Raw genomic sequence first — 20993 nt, forward strand, 5'->3', positions numbered from 1 at the left:
GAGATAATGTATACGGAAGACCGATACAAGCGAGGTGCTTAATAAGCGGTTTTCTGTATATCAAAGGACGAAGAGCTTAACTGGAGGGGAAAGTGGAATGGAGACTGAGCTCTTCCTGAGTCACAGTCACCTTCCTGCATGACCAAAAGAAATATTCTGGAAATATTTAGAACTTTTTGCCGGCGCCGCAGCTCACTAGGCTAATCCTCCACCTTGCGGCGCCGGCACACCGGGTTCTAGTCCCGGTTTGGGCACCGGATTCTGTCCCGGTTGCCCCTCTTCCAGGCCAGCTCTCTGCTGTGGCCAGGGAGTGCAGTGGAGGATGGCCCAAGTGCTTGGGCCCTGCACCCCATGGGAGACCAGGAGAAGCACCTGGCTCCTGCCTTCGGATCAGTGCGGTGCGCCGGCCACGGCGGCCATTGGAGGGTGAACCAATGGCAAAAGGAAGACCTTTCTGTCTCTCTCTCTCTCTCACTGTCCACTCTGCCTGTAAAAAAAAATAAATAAATAAAAATAAAAATAAAAATAAAAAAAAATAGAACTTTCAGTAGTTCTGAATAAAGAAATCAGAAGGCAGGAGGGAAATTACCTATTCACACTCAATTCTATTGCCAGATCTATCAGTAACTTGCTTAAGTCACTTACTCTCTTGGGTCTTGGTTTCATCATCTTAAAGAAGAGGTTACACAAAATGATTTCTAAGATTTTTTTTTTTTTTTTTACAATTCTATGATGTTATTGATTGTAATTAAGCTGTAGCTTTTAGATCTTTAAAAACTGAGGAACTGGGAGCTGGCATTGTGGCACACTGCCTGCCAACATTGGCATCCTATATCAGAGTGCTGGTTTGAGTCCCAGGTGCTCCATTTCCAATCCAGTTTCCTGTTAATGTGCCTGGGAAGGCAGCAGACGATGGCCCAAGTGCTTGGACTGTTGCCACCCACATGGGAGACCAAGATGAAGTTACTGGCTCTGGACTTCTGCCTGTTGCAGGCATCTGGGGAGTGAACCAGTGGATGAAAGATTCTCTGTTGTGCTGCCTTTCAAATAAGGCTTATTTAAAAAAAAAAAAAAAAATTTGAGGAACTGGTTTTCCAAGAAGAATCTCGCTCTCCAACACAGCAGAGATCTGTGTGAGCATCCACTCTAGGAAAGCTCTACAGAGCCCTTACAGAATTAGCCAAAACCAGTTTCAGCCCCCTTAGCAGCATGGGCAGTCCCACGCTGAAAATGTGCTGAGAGGCAGAAGACGCAGTGCTCCTGACCTGTTTTCTTGACCTGCATATGAATCTAGATTTTATTATCTCTAAAGGACTGAGAGTACGAAACTTTACTCTTTCTCTATGAAAAAAAAATTTTTTTTTAATTCTTATCATCAGTGAAGTTCCTGAGCTGTAAAGAAACATTGATTCAGAGTACAAAGTTAGTCACATCAGTAACCCATTCTCTTTTACATGGGAGGTAAAAACAAGTTCCATTCAAAAGGTCAATGTTATTGGATATCTTATTATATATTGCTGGTATATTATTCTGCACACCAATAATTTAATCCCCAGCTTGTTTCATCTCTGTGTGACACAGATAATATATTCCTTTTGTATTTACCAAAGCTCTGTGCTTCATAGCTGCTCAGTAACCAACAAGTGACTTGTCTAGAGAAATCCACTTTGGGAGCTCAGTTTGGATCCAGGATTAATCAGCATTCAGAAAAATAATGAATGCAGTCATTCTTTGTTGTTGTGCTGATGTCATATCAGAAATATAGGTTAATCCTCCAGCTGTGGTATCGGCATCCCATATGGGTACCGGTTCTAGTCCAGGCTGCTCCTCTTCTGATCCAGCTCTCTGCTGTGGCCTGAGAAGGCAGTAGAAGATGGCCCAAGCACTTGGCTCCCTGCACCCATGCAGGAGACTTGAAAGAAGCTCCTGGCTTCAGATCGGCTCAGTTCTGGCCATTGCGGCCATTTGGGGAATAAACCAGCAGATGGAAGATCTCTCTCTCTGTCTCTGTCTCTGTCTCTGTCTCTATCTCTCTCTCTGAAACTGTCTTTCAAATAAATAAAAATAAATCTTCAAAAAGAAAAGTGCATCATCTGTCTCCTCCCAGCTACATAATTGTACAAAGACCCAAAAGCAGAAAACAGCCTTTGCAATTCTTACTCTTTCCCTCTAACCCAGGCCTCTTCTTCAACCCAGAAGCAATTAAGTGATTACATCTTGGAAGGTGGAGCTGGATTTCACTAGCTGGCAGAACCCGGGAAAGTCACACACTTATTTTATATTATGGGGTAATATTACCTCATGGGGTTATTTTAAAGATGAAATGACTTGATGTATCTGACACTTGAACAGTCACTGAAAAGCAGCTGTTATTTCCGCTAGAAACAGACATTTCAGTATGGGTACTCTGATACCTTTGGGAAAGATGACAAGTAAGAAACCCTTTCACACAACAGGGACAGTTCTGTAGCCCACTCACCTGGGTGACACCAAGATAATAATTATGATTATCTGGACTGTGGAGCAGACTTAATGTCCTACAACTGTCATTAGTTTACACCCCACCCTCACTAGTTACCAAGTTCAGTGAAAAATAGAAAGCTACTAGCATTTGTCAGTGGTAGCTGTTTCACCCTAAGAATATTTACTTCACAAATATTTATCAAGCACCTATTTTTATGCTATCATATTAAGTTTTTTTAAAGGTTTATTTATTTATTTGAAAGGTGGAGTTACATTGAGGCAGAGGCAAAGAGTGAGAGAGAGGTCTTCCATCCACTGGTTCACTCCCCAGATGGCTGCAACGGCTGGAGCTGCACCAATCTGAAGCTAGGAGCCAGGAGCTTCTTCCAATCTCCCACAGGGGTTCAGGGGCCCAAGGACTTGGGCCATCTTCCACTGCTTTCCCAGGCCACAGCAGAGAGCTAAATAGGAAGTGGAGCAGCCGGGACTCAAACTGGCACCCATATGGGATGCTGGAGCTGCAGATGGGGGCTTTTAAATCACTGTGCCATAGCGCTGGCTCCTATCATATGAAGTTTTTTTTTTTTTTAAGATTTATTTATATATTTTAAAGTCAGAGTTACACAGAAAGAGAAGGAGAGGTGGAGAGGTGGAGAGAGACGTCTTTCATCCACTGGTTTACTCCCCCACTGGCCACAATGGCCAGAGCTGGGCCAATCCAAAGCCAGGAGCCAGGAGCTTCTGGGTCTCTTGCGCGGGTGCAGAGGCCCAAGGACTTGGGCCATCTTCCACTGCTTTCCCAGGCCATAGCAGAGGGCTGGATCGGAAGCGGAGCTGCTGGGACTCAAATTGGCGCCTATGTGGGATGCCAGCCAGCACTGCAGATGGCAGCTTACAGTACTGACCCCATATGAAGTTTCATGATGATAGTGGGAGACCTGGAAGATCCTGGCTTCTGGTTTCAGATCAGCCCAGTTCTGGTTGTTGTGGCCATTTTGGGAGTGAACCTCTCTCTGCAACTCTGCCTTTCTTTGTTCTTTCTTTTTTTTCTTAAGATTTTATTTATTTATTTGACAGGTAGAGTCACAGACAGTGAGAGAGACAGACAGACAGAGAGAGACAGACAGAGAAAAGTCTTCCCTCCATTGGTTCACTCCCCAAATGACCTCAACGGCCAGAGCTGTGCCAATCCGAAGCCAGGAGCCAGGTGCTTCCTCCTGGTCTCCCATGTGGGTGCAGGGGCCTAAGCACTTGGGCCATCCTCCACTGCTTTCCCAGGCCACAGCAGAGAGCTGGACTGGAAGAGGAGCAGCTGGGACTAGAACCAGAGCCCATATGGGATGCTGGTGCTGCAGGCAGAAGATTAACCCAGTGCACCACAGTGCCGGCCCCTACTCTACCTTTCAAGTAAAATAAATATTCTTTAAAAAAGGTTTTATTTTTCATAGGTAGAAAGAGAAAGCTTCCATCCATCTGCTGGTTCACTCTCTAAATGTTCACAACAGTTGGGACTGGGCCAAGTCAAAGCTGGGAGCTGGGAATTGAAAGCAAGTGTCTCATGGGAGTGGCAGGAACCCAATCACTTGGCCCGTCACCACTGCCTCCCAGGATCTGCACTAGCAGGAAGCTGGAGTCAGGAGCCAGAGCCAGGAACTGAACGGCGGCACTCTGATACGGGATGTTGGCATCTTGTTGCTGAGCTATTTACCCACCCCATGAAATCACAACCTTTGAGAGCAAGTCCATTCTGCATCATTGCAAATGCCGGCATTTGGAATAACCTATGAAGCAGCTATCTAGGCTGACCAAACTCCAAAGAGCCTGGCGTCCATCCCTTGAGCAGAGCATGACATAACTTTCTGAAAATGTGGTCTGAGACCCCTGGAGGTCCTAGAGACTTTTCAGGAGGTCTACAAGGTCAAAACTATTTCAATGATCTTCACAAAAATTCTGTAACATTTTTTCACTGAAAACATTTTATTGGACTTTTGGATACTTCTGCTGGAACAAGTGCACAGGCCTCCTCTTTGCTGATCCTGTGTTTGGCCCCAGTGCAGCCTGTCCTGTGCTTCTGTAACTTCTTAAGAATTTTTTTTCCCTCTCCTTTGCTCATGAAATTTCCACAGGTTACATTACACATCTAAATGGACTAAATGCAGAAGCTGCCATGAAAATTCAGCTGCCAGATAAAGAGATTTACAACATGTAAAATAATGCTACTCTTCACTTTCTTTGAAGTTATTTTTTATAAAATATATACTATCATAGAAGTGGCTTACTGTTACATTTAAATGAATAAATATTTATGAAAATTTTTCCACCCTAATTTCTCCAACAGTACATATCAATAGGCATTACTCACATAAACAACACTGTGGAATCCCTGAGGCATTCTTAAGGTTGAAAAAAGCCCTGAGAGCATAGTTTGAAAAACACTGGGGAAAAAAATATATCAAACTTATCCTATGATTTTCTTTCCTCTCCAGGATCAACGTGATGTCCAAGTTTTAAAATAATTTGTCAAATGAGACTTCCCCTCACTGGCAGGTCTGAAGAGGTAGGTCTACGAAAGGAAGCTACTCCCTTCTACCTGCCACTCCAGGAACATGGGCCTCGTAACCCAATATGACAGTAATTTTTGGGTTCTGCCTTATAGAGATTATTTCATACTGTTCTTTTCCTGCATTTTTGGGGGGGGGTATTTGAAAGAGTAATACAGAGAGGTAGAGCCAAAGAGAGAAAGAGGTCTTCCATTCGCTGGTTCACTCCCCAAATGGCCGCAATGGCTGATCCAAAGCCAGGAGCCAGGAGCTTCTTCCATTTCTCCCATGTGCATGCAGAGGCCCAAGGACTTGGGCCATTTTCATCTGCTTTTCCAGGCCATAACAGATAGCTAAATTGGAAGTGGGGCAGCCAGGACTCGAACCAGCGCCCATATGGATGCCAGTGCTGCAGGCCAGGGCTTTAACACACTGTGCCACAGAGCTGGCCCCATTTTCCTGCATTCTTGATACACAGCAACAGTTGACCTAAGACTGGGTTAATAGATAAAATTAACTGCTGGTTTGCTTTTTATACCGAATAGAAGAGTTATACTCACAATTCTAGCTTTTGAGTCACTACGACATCATTTATGGATATTAACCCTACAAAAATGCATTTGAAAGTCTAGATCAAGTTTCTCAACTGGAATATCATGGCAAGTTAATACAAATAGGCTATACTTTTGTGGAGATATTGATCTTGGCTATTAGGGTGGTCCATGAGGACTGGGGTAGCCAGAAACCCTTAGAGTATATAGCTGCTGGCCTCATTTACTCCACTGTAAAATGCAAATTATTTTTTATGTGTGTAGCAAGATGATCAAATTGGAAAGCACTGGTTTAGATCAATTTCTAGAAAAATATAAAGTACTAAGGTAAATATATAAGAACAATAATGACCAAAGAAACAAACAGGGAATAGAATGAAAGAAATAAAATACAAGAAAATAAGGTTTTGGAGCCAGCCCTGTGACACAGTGGGTTAGAGCCACAGCCTGCAGCAACAACATTCCATGTGGGCGCCGGTTCGAGTCCCCGCTGTTCCACTTCCCATCCAGCACCTTGCTAATGTGCCTGGAAGGTAGTGGAGGATGGCCCAGGTGCTTGGGCCCCTGCACCCACGTGGGAGACCTGGAGGAAGCTCCCAGTCCTGGCTGTGGGCTGGCCCAGTCCCGGTCATTGAGGCCATCTGGGGAGTGAACCAGCACATAGAAGACGTCTTGCTCTGTCTCTCCTTTCTCTAAATTCTGCCTTTCAAATAAATAAATCTTAAAAAAACAAAACAAACAAGCAAAAAAAACAAGGTCCTACACAAACTTATGAGGATGGAGTATCATTTCTGAATCAGAAATCCACCCACCCCCAACAGATAACTGAGATGTTTAAATAAAGATTTTCAAGGCCAAATAAAGTCTGCTTATTCAGCTAATTTAATCCTTATATATAAAAGTATTTGAAAAATTCTCCTGATACATGCACTCCCAAGAAGCACGCAGAGTCCCACATGAAACACATTCAGAAAGTCCTTTCCTCTTACAACTGCGTTCTATGTTATAAAATGATTTTATTCATTCATTTATTCAAAAGGCAGACAGAGGGATGTGATATGGGGTGTGAGAATCTCAAGCAGCAGTTTAACCCACTGTAGCACAGTACCGGGCACACTGAGTACATTTTTAGACACTATTCTGTGATAAGGAGGATGTGCACATGAAGTACTTCGTTCCACACACAAGCGTATGGTTGTCTCAAGAAAAAGCACTTGTGTGACTGACACGTGAACTAAACTACGTCACCTTTTTCATAAAACCATAATTTTACCTAAAAGAATGACGAGAGACTAACATTATTTAAATGTGGGTATTTTTTAAGCTAATTTATTTTTATGTATTTGAGAGAGAAAGAGCTAGGGCTGGGTCAGGACAATTAGGAGCCCAGAACTCGTGCCAGGTCTCCCACAAGGGTGGCAGGAACATAAGTACTTGAGCCATCACCTGCTGTCTCCTAGGGTGGGCATGAGCAAGAAGTTAGAATTGAAGGAGGTGCTGTGACTTGCACCAATCTGATACGGGATGCAGTTGTCCCAAATGGCATTTTTTTTTTTTTTTTTTTTGACAGGCAGAGTGGACAGTGAGAGAGAGAGACAGAGAGAAAGGTCTTCCTTTTGTCGATGGTTCACCCTCCAATGGCCGCCACGGCCGGCGCGCTGCCGCCGGCGCACCGCGCTGATCCGATGGCAGGAGCCAGGAGTCAGGTGCTTTTCCTGGTCTCCCATGGGGTGCAGGGCCCAAGCACCTGGGCCATCCTCCACTGCACTCCCTGGCCACAGCAGAGGGCTGGCCCTGGAAGAGGGGCAACCGGGACAGAATCCGGCGCCCCGACCGGGACTAGAACCCGGTGTGCCGGCGCCGCTAGGCGGAAGATTAGCCTAGTGAGCCGCGGCGCCGGCCCCCAAATGGCATCTTAATAGCTGGACCAAACACCTGCCTCATGACTGTCCATTCAAAATGTAAAATATGGGTAAGCCAATTGTATCACAAGAGAACGAACAGTTGCTGACAGGGCTTCTGATTACAATTTGCAACCAAATTTACTACTTCTTGTGTTTTGGTATAATATCAAAAATATCAAGTTAAATGAAAGGGCTATTTTTGGGGCAGGCATTGTGGTGCAGTGGGTTAACCCTCACCCCATTTCAGAGTGTTGATTTGAGTTCTGGCTGCTCAGTTTTTGATCTACTTTCTTGCTAATGCTCCTGGGAAGCTCTTGAGGGCCCAAGTACTTGGGCCTCTACCACCCGCATCGGAGACTTGGATACAGTCCCTGGCTCCTGGCTATGGGTTGGCACGTTCCTGCTAGTGTAGGCACTGGATGGAAGACTTCTCTTTCTCTCTACTGCTCTGCCTTCCAAAAAAGTCGATCTTAAAAATATTACATATATATATATATTATACACACACAACATATACTTATTTCCTTTCAATAGCATACTTTTGTAAGGTCAGCTTTTCTTCACATATACTTCAACAAAAGCAACATATCACAAAAAATCAAATGCAGAACCAAGTGAGGAGAATAAGCCAGACATTAAAGAGATTTGCAAAAATGTAAAAGTAGTGTTTTCTCATGAAATACTTTTTTCTTTTAGAAAATAAATTCTTAAAAACATTAATTTATGGTTGCTTTCCAACTGCTGTATCACAATGTCCACCCCCAGAAAATATTATTTTTAAAAAACTTTATTTATGGGCTTACAATGTGATGTAGCAGGTAAAGCTGCCACTTGCAATGCCACCATCCCATATGGGTGCTGGTTGGAGTCCCCGCTGCTCTACTTCCAATCCAAGTCCCTGCTAATGCACCTGGGAAAGCAGTGGAAGATGGCCCAAGTACTTGAGCCCTTGCATCCACATGGGAGACCTGGAAGATGTTCCTGGCTCCTGGCTTTGGCCTGGTCCAGCCCTTGCTGTTGCAACCATCTGGGGAGTGAACCAATAAATGGAAGGTCCCTCTCTGTCTCTCCCACTCTCTGTAATTATGACTTTTTTTAAAAAAAATTATTTATTTGAAAGTCAGCGTTACACAGAGAGAGGAAAGGCAGGAAGAGAGAGAGAGAGGTCTTCCATCCGCTGGTTCACTCCCCAGTTGCTGCAATAGCCAGAGCTGCACCGATCTGAAGCCTGGAGCCAGGAGATTCTTGTGGGTATCCCACATAGGTGTGTGCAAGAGCCATCTTCTACTGCTTTCCCAGGCAATGGCAGAGAACTGGATTGGAAGTGGAGCAGCCGGGACTCAAACCAGCACCCATATGGAATGCTGGCACTGCAGGCTTTACCTTCTATGCCACAGCACCGGCCCCTGACTTTCAAATAAATTTTAAAAAAAGTCTTAATATCTTATTTACATTAATATGTAATAGATTTATTATTTTTAATGAATAAGTACATTTCTTAAAATTTCTCAATATATAACTTACATAAAAGCTCCTTGGAATCCTCAACTGTAAAAAAATTTTTTTAAATTTTATTTGAAAGCAGAGTTACAGAGAGGAGAGGGAGAAGAGTAGGAGAGAAGGGGAGAGAGAAAGAGAGAAAGAGAGAAAGAAAGAGAGAAATCTATCTCCTCTGGTTCACTTCCCAAATGGCTGCAACAGCTAGGACTGGTACAGGCCAAAGCCAGCAGCCACAAACTCCATCCAGATCTCCCATGTGGGTGGCAGGGGCTGAAGCACCCAGGCCATCTTCTAATGCGTTCCCAGGTGCATCCGAAGGGAGCTGGACTGGAAGTGGAAGAGTTGGTCCTCAAACTAGCTCTCATGTGATTCTGACATCCCAAGTGGTGGCTTAATCTGCTGTGCTACAATGCTGCCCCCCCCCCAATAATTTTTAAGGGTGAAAAATAATAATAAGAAGAAAAACTTAAATTACACCAACACCTTCTAAGTGCTGGTGACTCCCTACCATATATTATTTTGTATATGCTATATATATAGATAGATATGTACATACACACACATGTCAGTGTATTTTTCTGAGTAAATTATTTATAATTTTTTAAAAAGATCTATTTTATTTGTCTGGAAGGAAGAGTTACAGAGAGAGAGGGACGGACAGAGAGATCTTCCATCCGCTGGTTCACTCCCCAGCTAGCTGTAATGGCTGGGGCCAGGCCAGGTTGAAACCAGGAATCTGGAACTCCATTCTGGTCTCCCATGTGGGTGGCAGGGGTCCAAACACTTGGGCCATCTTGTGCTGGTTTCCCAGGTGCATTAGCAGAGAGAGCTGGACTGGAAACGGAGCAGCTGCAACCTGAACTGGCACTGATATCGGATGCTTACGTTGCAGACAGCAGCTTAACCCGCTACACCACAATGCCAGCTCCCTTAAAAAATTTTTTTTAAATTTATTTTTATATATTTGAAAGGCAGAGACTGAGAGAGAGAAAGAAGCAGCATGAGAATGAGAGAGAGAAATCTTCCATCCACTGGTTCACTCTCCAAACCTCTGCAACAGCCAGGGTTGGGCCAGGCTGGAGCCAGTACCCAAGAACTCCATCTCTGTCTCCCATGTGGGTGGAAGGAACCCAAGAACTTAAGCCATCACCTGCTGCCTCTAAGTGTGAACATTAGTAGTAAGCTGGAATAGGAAGTGGAACTGGGACTCAAACCCAGACTCCAGACTGTGATAGAGGATGATACAGTAATCCTACGTGGTATTTAACTGACATGCCAGGTGCTTCTGCCTTCTAAGTCAATTATTCAAAGGATAGGATTCACTGTGTACATAATACTGTACTTTTCAAGGACACCTCTATCACCAAACTCAACATCTATTTCGTGGTCCATGTGCAAATAAGCTGCAGTTTTCTTTGAAGATGATTAAAAAGCACTGGTACTGGGGCATAGTGGGTAAAGCTGCCATCTGCAATGCTGGCATTCCATAGGGATGCCAGTTCATGTCCTGGCTGCTTCACTTCTGATCCAGCTCTCTGCTAATGGAATGGGAAAAGCAGTGGAGTACGGCTCACGTGTTTGGGCCCCTGTACCCACGTGGGAGACCCAGAAGAAGCTCCTGGTTCCTGGCTTTGGCCCAGCCCAGCCCCAGCCATTGTGGCCATCTGGAGACTGAACCAGCGGATGGAAGATCTCTTTGTCTCTTTGCACACACACACACACACACACACACAATCTCCTGTCTGTAACTCTGCCTTTCAAATAAATAACTCTTTAAAAAGAGAATTATTTCAAGTTCAATGTTAAAATGTTTCCAGACACAAACTAATTTGAGACTAACTTGCAGTTTTATTATACAGTAGCAAATAAACATTTTACTTTCTACAGAGCCATGGTTCTCAAAGCATGGTTGGAGAACAGCTGGGAGTGTGTGAAACTCTTAGGATATTTACAAAGTCTTCCCTTTCCAACTTTGTATTTCTTTCATACACACACACACACACACACACACACACGGCCTTATTTTATAGTGTGTATGAAATATGGTTATGTTAAATGTAGGTCAGATATTCTTCATGACTTTCAATCCAAACAACCTAACACAACAGACTAAATGCAGATGCCTCTATTAAACCAGAAAACAGATTTACAAAAGCATGAAACAATGCCATTCTTATTAGTAAGTTTTTAATATAGTTACTTTTCATTAAAATATTGTTTACATTAACATGTACTGAGCTTACCATTATTTTTAAATGACTTAACAAATACATATTTTAAAACTTTCTTAGTCAATACAATAAATACTGATGGATATAATCTATATACATAGAAACTCTTTGGGGCATTCAGTAATTTTTCAAAGTATAAAGGAGTCTGCAGATAAAATATTTGAGAATTTACTGTTATTGAAAAAGTAATTTTAGGAGCCAATGTCTAAAGCAGAAGTATGTCTCAGTCATTTGTTCAATAAACACTTATTGAAAAGCTAATAAGTAGTGCAATAGAAATATGGTTCTGGGGGAAGAGAAGCCTACAAAAAGAGCCCAGTCTGACGGTCATCTCCAGAGAGCAGGTAAGTTCAAGCTTCCTGTAAAACAGTTTCATTCAAGATCTTTGAAAATGATTTCCCCGTTCAAATCTCAGCTGTGACCTGACAATGTTTCTGGCATCACTCACTTCACCAAGCTCCTTGATTTCAGCACAAACATACTATGGGGAAACCTTAGTAGACTGAGTAAAGAGAATATGGAAATTGCCCAGGAAAAATGATAAAGCTGGAAACAATAATTAAGATTATCTACCTAGCTAGAAGCAGAAGAATTTACCATAATAGATGTTCTTCTCCAGCAATGTATGTACACCTTCTTTTTTGTGTATTTAATCATTCTAATGTACAAGAAGAGCTCTAGAAAAGAACACTAAGATGTGGAAAAGTAAACCTACTCATTCCTTTCATTACATAATCTTTTTTAAAAATTTTACTTAGGGGGCTAGATATCAGTTTGTGTCCCAGTTGCAAGAGGGCCCAAGCGTTTGGGCCCCTGCTACCAAAGTGGCAAATGTGGAAGATCCTGGCTCCCAGCTTTGGCTTGGCTCAGCCACGGCCATTGTGGCCATCTGGGGAGTGGACCAGTGGATGGAAGACCTCTCTTTCTCTGCAACTCTAACTTCAAATAAATAAATAAATCTTTAGAATTTTTATTTCTTGATTTTGTTTCTTTGAAAGGCAGAGACACAAACAGATCTTTAGAGATCGCCTAACTATTGGTTCACTCCCCAAATGGCAGCAATGGTTGGGGTTGGGCCAGGCTGAAGCCAGGAGCCTGGAACTCCCTCCAGCTCTCTCACGTGGGTGGCAGGGATCCAACTACTTGGGCCATCACCTGTATTCACTGGAAGCTGGATTCAGTACAGCTGGCACTCTCATAGAGGATACAGGTGTCCCAAGTGATATGTTAACCTCTATGACAAACGGCCACCCCTATTTATCTTTTTAAATGTGACTGATTACACAACAATGCATTTCTTTCTTTAAGCAGAAACACAACCAAACCTACACATATACACTCAAGCCAAATAAGTGGGCTGGAGAAAAGGCAACAAACAGAATGCTCTTTCTCAAGAGATTTTTATTATCCTTCATAGTCCAAGAAATACGTGGTTGTTAGTGAGATGCTAAGCCTGAATTTTAGTTAACAACTGTTTAAAGGAACTGAAGGTGTGGGTGCTGTGGTGCCACAGCGTGAGACACCTGCATTCCCCATTGGAGTACTGGTTCACGTCCTGTATACTTGGCTGATGAAGGCATCCTGGGAGGCAGCTGCTGATGGCAAGTGCTTGGTCTCCTGCCACTGACATGGGAGACCCAGATGGAGTTCCAGACTTGTGGCTTATGCACTGCCCAACTCTGACAATTCTGGGCATTTGGGAAGTCAATCAGTGGATGGAAGATCTCTGTCTCTCCTTCTCTATCACTCTGCCTTACAAATAAATAAATCTTAAAAAGTAAAATTAGTTTTGATAGTGTACTTTGTTTAGTCTGATATATTCAAAATACTAACATATCAATACATAATCAACATAGAAATTGAGGTACTTGATCTTTTCTTCTGTGCTAATAATCCTTTAAAAAAAAAAAAAAGACCTGTTGGGCTGGCACTGGGGCATAGTGGGTAAAGCTGCCACCTGTGGTACTGGCAACCCATATGGGCACTGGTTCAAATCCTGGCTGCTCCACTTCCAATCCAGCTCTCTGCTGTGGCCTGGGAAAGCAGTAGAAGATGGCCCAAGTGCTTGGGCCCCTGCACCTGCGTGGAGACCCGGAAGAAGTTTCTGGCTCCTGGCTTTGGATCAGCTCAGCTCTGGCTGTTGCACTCATTTGGGGAATAAACCAGTGGATGGAAGACCTCTTTCTCTCTCTGTCTCTGTCTCTCTGTAACTTTCTTTTTCTTTTTTTTTTTTTTTAAAGATTTATTTATTTACTTGAAAGTCAGAGTTACACAGAGAGAGAAGGAGAGGCAGAGAGAGAGAGGTCTTCCATCCGCTGGTTCACTACCCAGTTGGCTGCAACGGCCGGAGCTGAATCGATCTGAAGCCAGGAGCCAGGAGCTTCCTCCGGGTCTCCCACTTGGAAGGGTGCAAGGACTTGGGCCATCTTCCACTGTTTCCCAGGCCATAGCAGAGAGCTGGATAGGAAGTGGAGCAGCCTGGACTCAAACTGGTGCCCATATGGGATGCTGGCACTGTAGGCCAATGGCTCTACCTGTGCCAGCCCCATATACTAAGCCTTCTAAATCTAGTGTATTTTCTATACTTAATGACACATCCCAATTCTGTCTTGTCCCATCTGAAATCCCCAAAAGCCACATGCAGCTATGACTCTTACTAGACAGCACAGTTCTACATTAATTAAGAGGGAGTTATTCTTTGTATCTAAGAAAATTGTTAAGATTTTTTAGGGGCTGGCACTGTGGTGTAATGAGTTAAGTTGCTGCCTGCAATGCTCGCACCCCATCTGGGCACCAGTTCGAATTCTGGTGGCTCCACTTTATTTTTTTTATAAACTTTAATTCCATTTTTCCCACATACCTTTTTTTTTAAAGTTTTATTTATTTGTTTGAAGGTCAGAGTTACACAGAGAGAAGGAGAGGCAGAGAGAGAGGTCTTCCATCTGCTGGTTCACTCCTCAGTCAGCTGCAATGGCAGGAGCTGAAGCCAGGAGCCAGGAGCTTCCTCCAGGTCTCCCATGTGGTTGCAGGGGCCCAAGGACTTGGGCCATCTTCTACTGCTTTCCCAGGGCATAGCAGAGAGCTGGATGGGAAGTGGAGCAGCCAGGGCTCGAATTGGCGCCCATATGAGATACTGGCACTGCAGGCGGTGGCTTTACCTGCTATGCCACAGCGTCAGTCCCTGCTCCACTTCTGATCCAGCTCTCTGCTAATGAACCTGGGAAAGCAGAAGACGATGGCCCAAGGACTCGGGCTCCTGCACCCATGTAGGAGACCCAGATGAAGCTCCTAGCCATTGCAGGTATTTGGGGAGTGAACCAGCAGATGGAAAATCTATCTCTCCCCCTCTCTCTCTGTAAGTCTACCTTTCAAATAAATCTTTAAAAAAAAAAAGATTTTTTTAAAAAAAAGTTGTATTGGCCAGAGCCACAGCTCACTTGGCTAATCCTCTGCCTGTGGCACCGGCACCGCGGGGTTCTAGTCCCGGTTGGGGTGCCGGATTCTGTCCCGGTTGCTCCTCTTCCAGTCTAGCTCTCTACTGTGGCCCGGGAGTGCAGTGGAGGATGGCCCAAGTGCTTGGGCCCTGCATCCGCATGGGAGACCAGGAGGAAGCACCTGGCTCCTGGCTTCGGATTGGTGCAGCGCCAGCCATGGCAGCCATTTTGGGAGGTGAACCAACGGAAGGAAGACCTTTCTCTCTGTCTCTCTCTCTCACTAACTCTGCCTGTCAAAAAAAAAAAAAAAAAAAAAAAAAAAGTTGTATTTATATTTAACTCCTTTTGCAGTAACTCCTTAATTACCTTACCTAATGATGAAATAAAGAGTGGATCCACACAAATGGGCCAAAACTCACATTTTATTTGCCTAAAAATACCTCATAGAGTTAGATAAAACAGGTGTATCTCCCTGTTGTACTCTGTAAGTAAGGTATAAATTTACTTGCTGCCTCCCCTTTAATCTCTTCTTTACCAATCAGGAGACTTGAGTCTTCTGCATCAGGAAGTGGCTGCTGCAAAAATACGACATGTTTCTCTGCACTGACAAGTATGCTGTCTCCAGGGATAAGGCAGGAACCTAACCTCAGGCAGCACAGTATTCAAGAGCTGTCTGCAGAGCGTCCACACCCACTGAGCAAGGGCTGGTGAGAAGAGCTTTTCCCAGAGAGGGGTGGGACAAGAAGGCTTCTGGCCATCTGTAACTTATGAAGAGGTGAGCCCTTAGATAAGGGCAGGGCCATGGGGCCACGTTCGCCAATCTCATTCGGCTGCATCTGCAAAGCTCACTGAATTCTGTGATTACAATGCAGGGATGCCTGCAGAGTACCTTTAGGGATGCAGTGGAATGGGCTGGCTCCCTTACAGCGAGTCAGCAGCTACGGCCACTCTTCCCAAAGCCTTTCTCCTCTCTGGAGGACACACAGATGCTGCACCACAATGCTGTGAAAATGGCAAACCTGGGAGGAAGGCAACAGGCCTGTTAGGAAGAGAAAGAAAGCTCATCCTCCACTTAAGATAGCGGAAGTGGAAAGAGCAGGAAAAAAACCGCAACATGCAGCAGAGGTAGCAAGGCTTCCAAGTTCGAGATGAAAAGAATCATTAAAGAACACGCACAAGAAAGTGAGTCACCACCTCTCCTGCCATCAGCTACATGACGGGCAGCAAATTAATCTGTTCAGTCCCTAGCGACAGAGAATGGTATCTAGACGGTTCTTGACATGCCCTAGGAAGGTTACCTTTAAGTAATACGAGGGGACTGGAATAAACCCAGTGAAGTGCTCATCCATCTTCTGTATCAATCACAAAATAATTTTCTCCTGCCAACAAAAAGCTCCTATCACAATGCCACGCTCCAAATAAATGAGCTTGTCCAGATCTGATAGTATCAGTTAAGTCTGAAACTCCTAGTTGCCCCCCCCCCCAAAAAAAAAAGAGTTCAAGGGACTAGACCTTAAGTTTTAAAAAAATTTTCTCTTCAAAAATTCGTTGAAGTCAGACCCAAGAGACCTAGGTTGGACCACTCTTTCCCTCTGATTTCAATCAGCAACATGGTATTAAAAGACGCAACAAGTGGAAGAGTTTTTTATCTCTCTTTGTGACAAAGTGTGGGGGTAGTGTAAGAATGTTGGAGGAGAGAAGAAAGAGATATTGTGGAAGTGTTCAGCTTGCAAATGTGGTATGGTGAAGCTTAACAACAGAAACAAAGAATTAGAATTTTACCTCTCTCAATTAAGCCAAACATCTATTTCAGACTGAAGATCTAGATACCAGGTTCTCCTCTGGGCATCTCAGATGACTGAACCCTTCTCATTCAGTATTTGCTGACCATATGCTACAGTTGAGGAGGCATTGTGCAAGGTACAGGCCACCACAAGGCAATCAGTCAACAGAGGCCCACAAAGGAGACCTTCTGCTCTGTGGCAGGTAATAATTGCCTCTCTGCAGTTCTTTAATAAAACAAATAGTCAGATACAAACACTTTATTTATGGTCAGATGGCTTTTCAAATCATCCTCATCAGATGCAGCTCCAGTTCTTTAGGACATGGGGAAAACTCAAAATCATAAATGCTCAGTGTGAGCATTTATGAGAAGGATGAGAAGGAAAGGAAAGCAAGAAATAACTCCAAACTCTATAGAGCGTATTTACTCTTTGGGAGATTCCTGAAAACACAGAGACCATTAATAAGAGAGGAGTGAAATACTTATTAGACTACCTAATATTAAAGTTTATAGTAATAATCCAAACCTCCTCCCCAAAATGCAAAGTTCAAGTCAAATGCATCATATCAAATAACTAAGATTGGGATGAGCATGGATTTGCGCTCCTCCTATCCTGGAATACGAGGAACAGGAGGTTAAATCTTACCATATGAAAGGTGGATTAGGGATTAGGAAAGGATGGCCATGTTTATACAGTGGAATGAGCACTGAGTTGGGGAAAAAAACCTGGATCTTACTTGTAGCTCCTCCTCCAACCTCTGAAAGCATAGGATGTTTCTACTATCTGCAAAAGGGATGTGGGACTTCTAGCTCTTAACGGTCTATGATTACTACATGAATTCCTTCTAAAAACTAAATATTTAGGTGGGATTTGAGAAATGGGATAATGTGGGAAAGACTAATTGTCCCTGTATTTCTGATATGGCCTTTACTCCACTCTAAGGGTAGTTTCTGGTCCCTTTATGGAAAACTCATAGGAGCGGAACTCGTAACCCAGAAGTCAATTCTAATTACTTACTGAGGTAGCTGAGACACAAAATGGCAAGACTGCTTCTAGGGTTAAAATTTTCCTAAGAGCAAACACGCAACAAACAACACGCCTGTTCTTACTAGCTAAGAAACACCATACTAGAATGCTTTCAACTCAGTCTTCCCATCACTCTGTACTCTCCTGACACTGGAGTACCATAGAAACATCCAGATAGAATTCCCACAGGTCAAAGATCCTTTCCAGCACCTCTGTCAGGGGATAGATATACATCTTCAGCCACCTGATGAAACCCTATGGAATCCAAAGATACACAAATTTCTATTAAATATTTAGAAGTAGCCAGCTGTTTCTTCTCAGCACTAACATGGGGAAGATGCCTGCATGTTTTCATATGAAAAGCAGAGACTTCTCTTTTTCTCTTTTGGTCTTCAATCTTGTATTTTCTTTGTCATTTTCTTTCCTTTCTCTTTTTCAGCCCTCATATACAGATACCAAGGAACAGAATACCTGGATCTATTTTACTCCCAATCTGAGAGAAAAGTGGCCTATGCCCCTACCTGGGAATACCTAACACTATGATCATACTTTAAAAAACTGCATCACTAAGTTCCTGGGGAATCCAGAAAAGACCTTTGGTTTTCATATGCTTCAGTTAAAAACAAAACAAAAAAAACCTTTTTTGGCCCTTGGTACAGCAGTTTGATGACGATAGACAAACACTACGAATAAATGGACGAATCAGAAATGTTCCACACATCACTGAAATAATCCAAAACAGGTTATGACCTTTTCAGGAAGTACCATGACTTTTTCTGCAGTATGCTACCATCCTAGAAAAGGTATTTCTGCGTTACAAACATTACCGCTCTGGTTAAAGGCCAAAGGCAAAGACGATGTTATGATGCCACCCTCATTACCTAAGCCCTATGCGAGTAGATTTGATCAAAATCATCCACCGCTGTAAGCTCCCATTACAAAATCATCGCATCAAATCCTCAGGGAGCATATTTTAGCAAGCGTGTATGATCCACTCACTCCAAGAAGGGAGAAGTCACTTCTACCAAGAGAACACGCTTGGACCAAGTGGGCAGCGACCCTGCTAACCTTACTTAGAAGACGGCTTCCACTCGGCTCCCATAATGTCCTCCGCGGCTCTCCATCCCTTCAAGACGACCCCTTCTCCTGCCGCTGAGGTCCCCAAGGCCTGTTCTGCAGCTAATCTGACAATGTCCCGCACATTGGAGGCCTTGGGCTCCACCACACCCTTTTCCAACCAGATTTCTACGGTCCTACTGATAAACGTCCTCGAGCTGACAAACCAAGTTAGGCGCAAGGGCCTAACTCTTCCCCCAACTCTCAGAAAACGACAGTGCCGGGGGGGGGGGGGGGGGACGTAGATCCTTGCGCACCCACTCCTTTTGCTGAGAGCGCCTGGCCCTTGCGGTGATCCCTCGGGTTCCAAGACCCCAACTAAGTGGCTCTACTGAGCCCTTCCTTCTCCTCGGTTAGGGGGTCTCTGCCGGGGCTGCTTCCTCGCCTGCAGAATTCCTGAAGGTTGGGAGGAGGCCTAAATCCTCCGCAAGGCGACCCCCGGGATAGGATCTTGAGCCGGACCCTGCCCTTCTCACTTGCCCAGGGCTCAAACTCCCACTACGGCCACGCCGCGAGCATCCTGCACCGCGGCCCCAGCTTCCGGGCTCTCCCTCCAGTTCTGCTTCCGGCCCTCAGGCTCCCCCAAGGCGGCTTGCCCCAGCCCGCGTGCCCGGGTCGCCCCCCGGCCCTCCGCGCCGCCAGCTCGCCGACTCTCACCGCTCGAAGAGCAACCTCACGGAGAAGACGCCCGCCGCTAGCGGGAACACCGACAGGATGTGCCGGGCGCGCGGGTAGCCGTCGCCGTCGCCCGCCCCCTCCAGGTCGGCCCAGCTCACGTTCTGGGGCAGCCAGAAGCGCTCGCTCCACAGCCAGCCCCACAGCAGGCCCAGGGCTCCCGCCGCCGCCGTCGCCATCTTACGCCCGCCCCGCGGCCGCCGCCGCCGCCGCCGCCGCCACCGCCGCCGCAGCCTCAGCTGCCGCCACAGCCAACGGAACCCTCGGGGAGGCAGCCCCGGGGCGGGGTCGGGCCTGCGGCCACCCCCTTCCGGCCCCTTCGGTCCCGGGCACAGTTCAGCTCGGCTCTGGGAGGCCGGGCCTCTTCACCGCCCATTTCGCCTCCCCGCCCACCCCCCTCACAGCCAACTTCCCGGCTGCCTCTCCGAGGGACCCCGCCCTCCAAACCTGGCCACGCCCCCTCCCGGGCCTCTGACTCGGACCCAGCGAGGCCCTGGAGCCCCGCCCCGGACCCGCCCCCCGCGCAGCCCTGGCCACGCCCCCTCTCGGGAAGGACTCGGACCCAGCGCGGCCCTGGAGCCCCGACCCCGTGCAGCATTGGCCCCGCCCACCAGGGCCCGCCTCCTCTTGCTTCGAGTCTTGTTCTTCCTCGCTCGCGCTCCCGAGCACTGCCACACCCCTGGCTTCAGGCTTAGCGCCCTTATGGGGACATTCCTGTTTCTCGGCCGGCCCCGCCACTCCAGCGCGTTCCTGCTCCCAGCAGGACCGTCCACACCTGTCTCCACTCCCAGCCCCTCTCAGCCCGGACTGTCTCGCCTGCTCAGCCGGCCCCACCTCCTCACCACAAAGGTCTTTCTGCTTCCCATCTTTCCCTTCCTTTGTAACCCGCCAGCATCTCGACCTTTTTTTCACTGCGGCTTCATCCCTTAAATTTAGAAACTTTTCCTCAGGGAAAAAAAAAAAGCAGGCTTTAAAAGAAATCCTTTTATCTTTCTCATGGGGTAAAGTATTGTGAAAAGCGAGATATTCAAAGGAAAATAGAGGCAAAAAAAAAAAAAATGGTGGCCAGTGTTTAATAATTATGTGGCAGGTGTTGCACGCAGCATTTTATTTCAACCCTTTACCCTATGAAAGAGATTTTGTTATCCCCACTAATTTATGGAGGAATAAACTAGTCCAAAGAGGGCAACAGCCTGCCCAAGGTTACAGATAAGAAGTAAACAGAAAGTCTGCAGACTCTAGAACTCCGAGCTCTTATCCTATAAATTTCCTTAACTTTAGTTTCCCACAGTGAGCATCGAACTCTTGCAAATCTACTTAGGGAGGGGAGCCATAGACTGCGCACGTTCAAAAGGCTGAACTAAATTGTCCCCCGCATGCCTGAGAACCCTGAACCCTGTCGGTTAAAACTTGGCCACAAGGTTAATTACCAAACATTATCTAGAATGATCTGAGAGGGGAGAAAAAATGCTTAAAAGAACTAAATCTCTCCCTCTGGTTCAAGAACAGATAAAGTAACTCTAACTACGGAGGCATACTTATGCCATTTAAAGGGTTTTAAAGGGAGAGGAAGAAAAAACAGCCCATCCCAAGGAGTAGACTTTAGGGTTTGCTTCCTCTCGGCTTTTCAAACTTCAGCATGCATCAGCTCAAATGTTGGCTTGTCTCATATCCCACAGGGAGTTGGAGCAAAGCGTTCTGGGGCCAATCATAAAGATTCTGATTTCAAGAGGCAGGGGGTAGAGACCATGAGTTTGGTTTCTGATTTC

The 20993-nt window shown here is 45.4% G+C and overlaps 1 protein-coding gene across 7 annotated transcripts in view; it reads right to left on the minus strand.

Annotated features, from left to right (window-relative positions):
• The window catches only part of CERS5 (ceramide synthase 5), a 35233-nt gene extending 15624 nt beyond the window's left edge, over positions 1–19609 (minus strand). For 4 of the 7 annotated variants that reach the window (XM_070052217.1, XM_070052213.1, XM_070052216.1 and 1 more), the window contains exon 1: positions 19207–19545. In XM_070052217.1, the coding sequence (XP_069908318.1) occupies positions 19207–19403 (197 nt within the window). In that variant the 5' untranslated portion in view covers positions 19404–19545. Of the gene's footprint in view, positions 1–19206 lie in introns of all 7 variants that reach the window. The other 3 variants (XM_070052214.1, XM_070052218.1, XM_070052212.1) reach the window with 3 other exon arrangements.
• Positions 19610–20993: the final 1384 nt, after the last annotated feature.

This window comes from Oryctolagus cuniculus, chromosome 11 (genome assembly GCF_964237555.1).
Source record: "Oryctolagus cuniculus chromosome 11, mOryCun1.1, whole genome shotgun sequence".
In the NCBI taxonomy this organism is placed as follows: Eukaryota; Metazoa; Chordata; class Mammalia; order Lagomorpha; family Leporidae; genus Oryctolagus; species Oryctolagus cuniculus.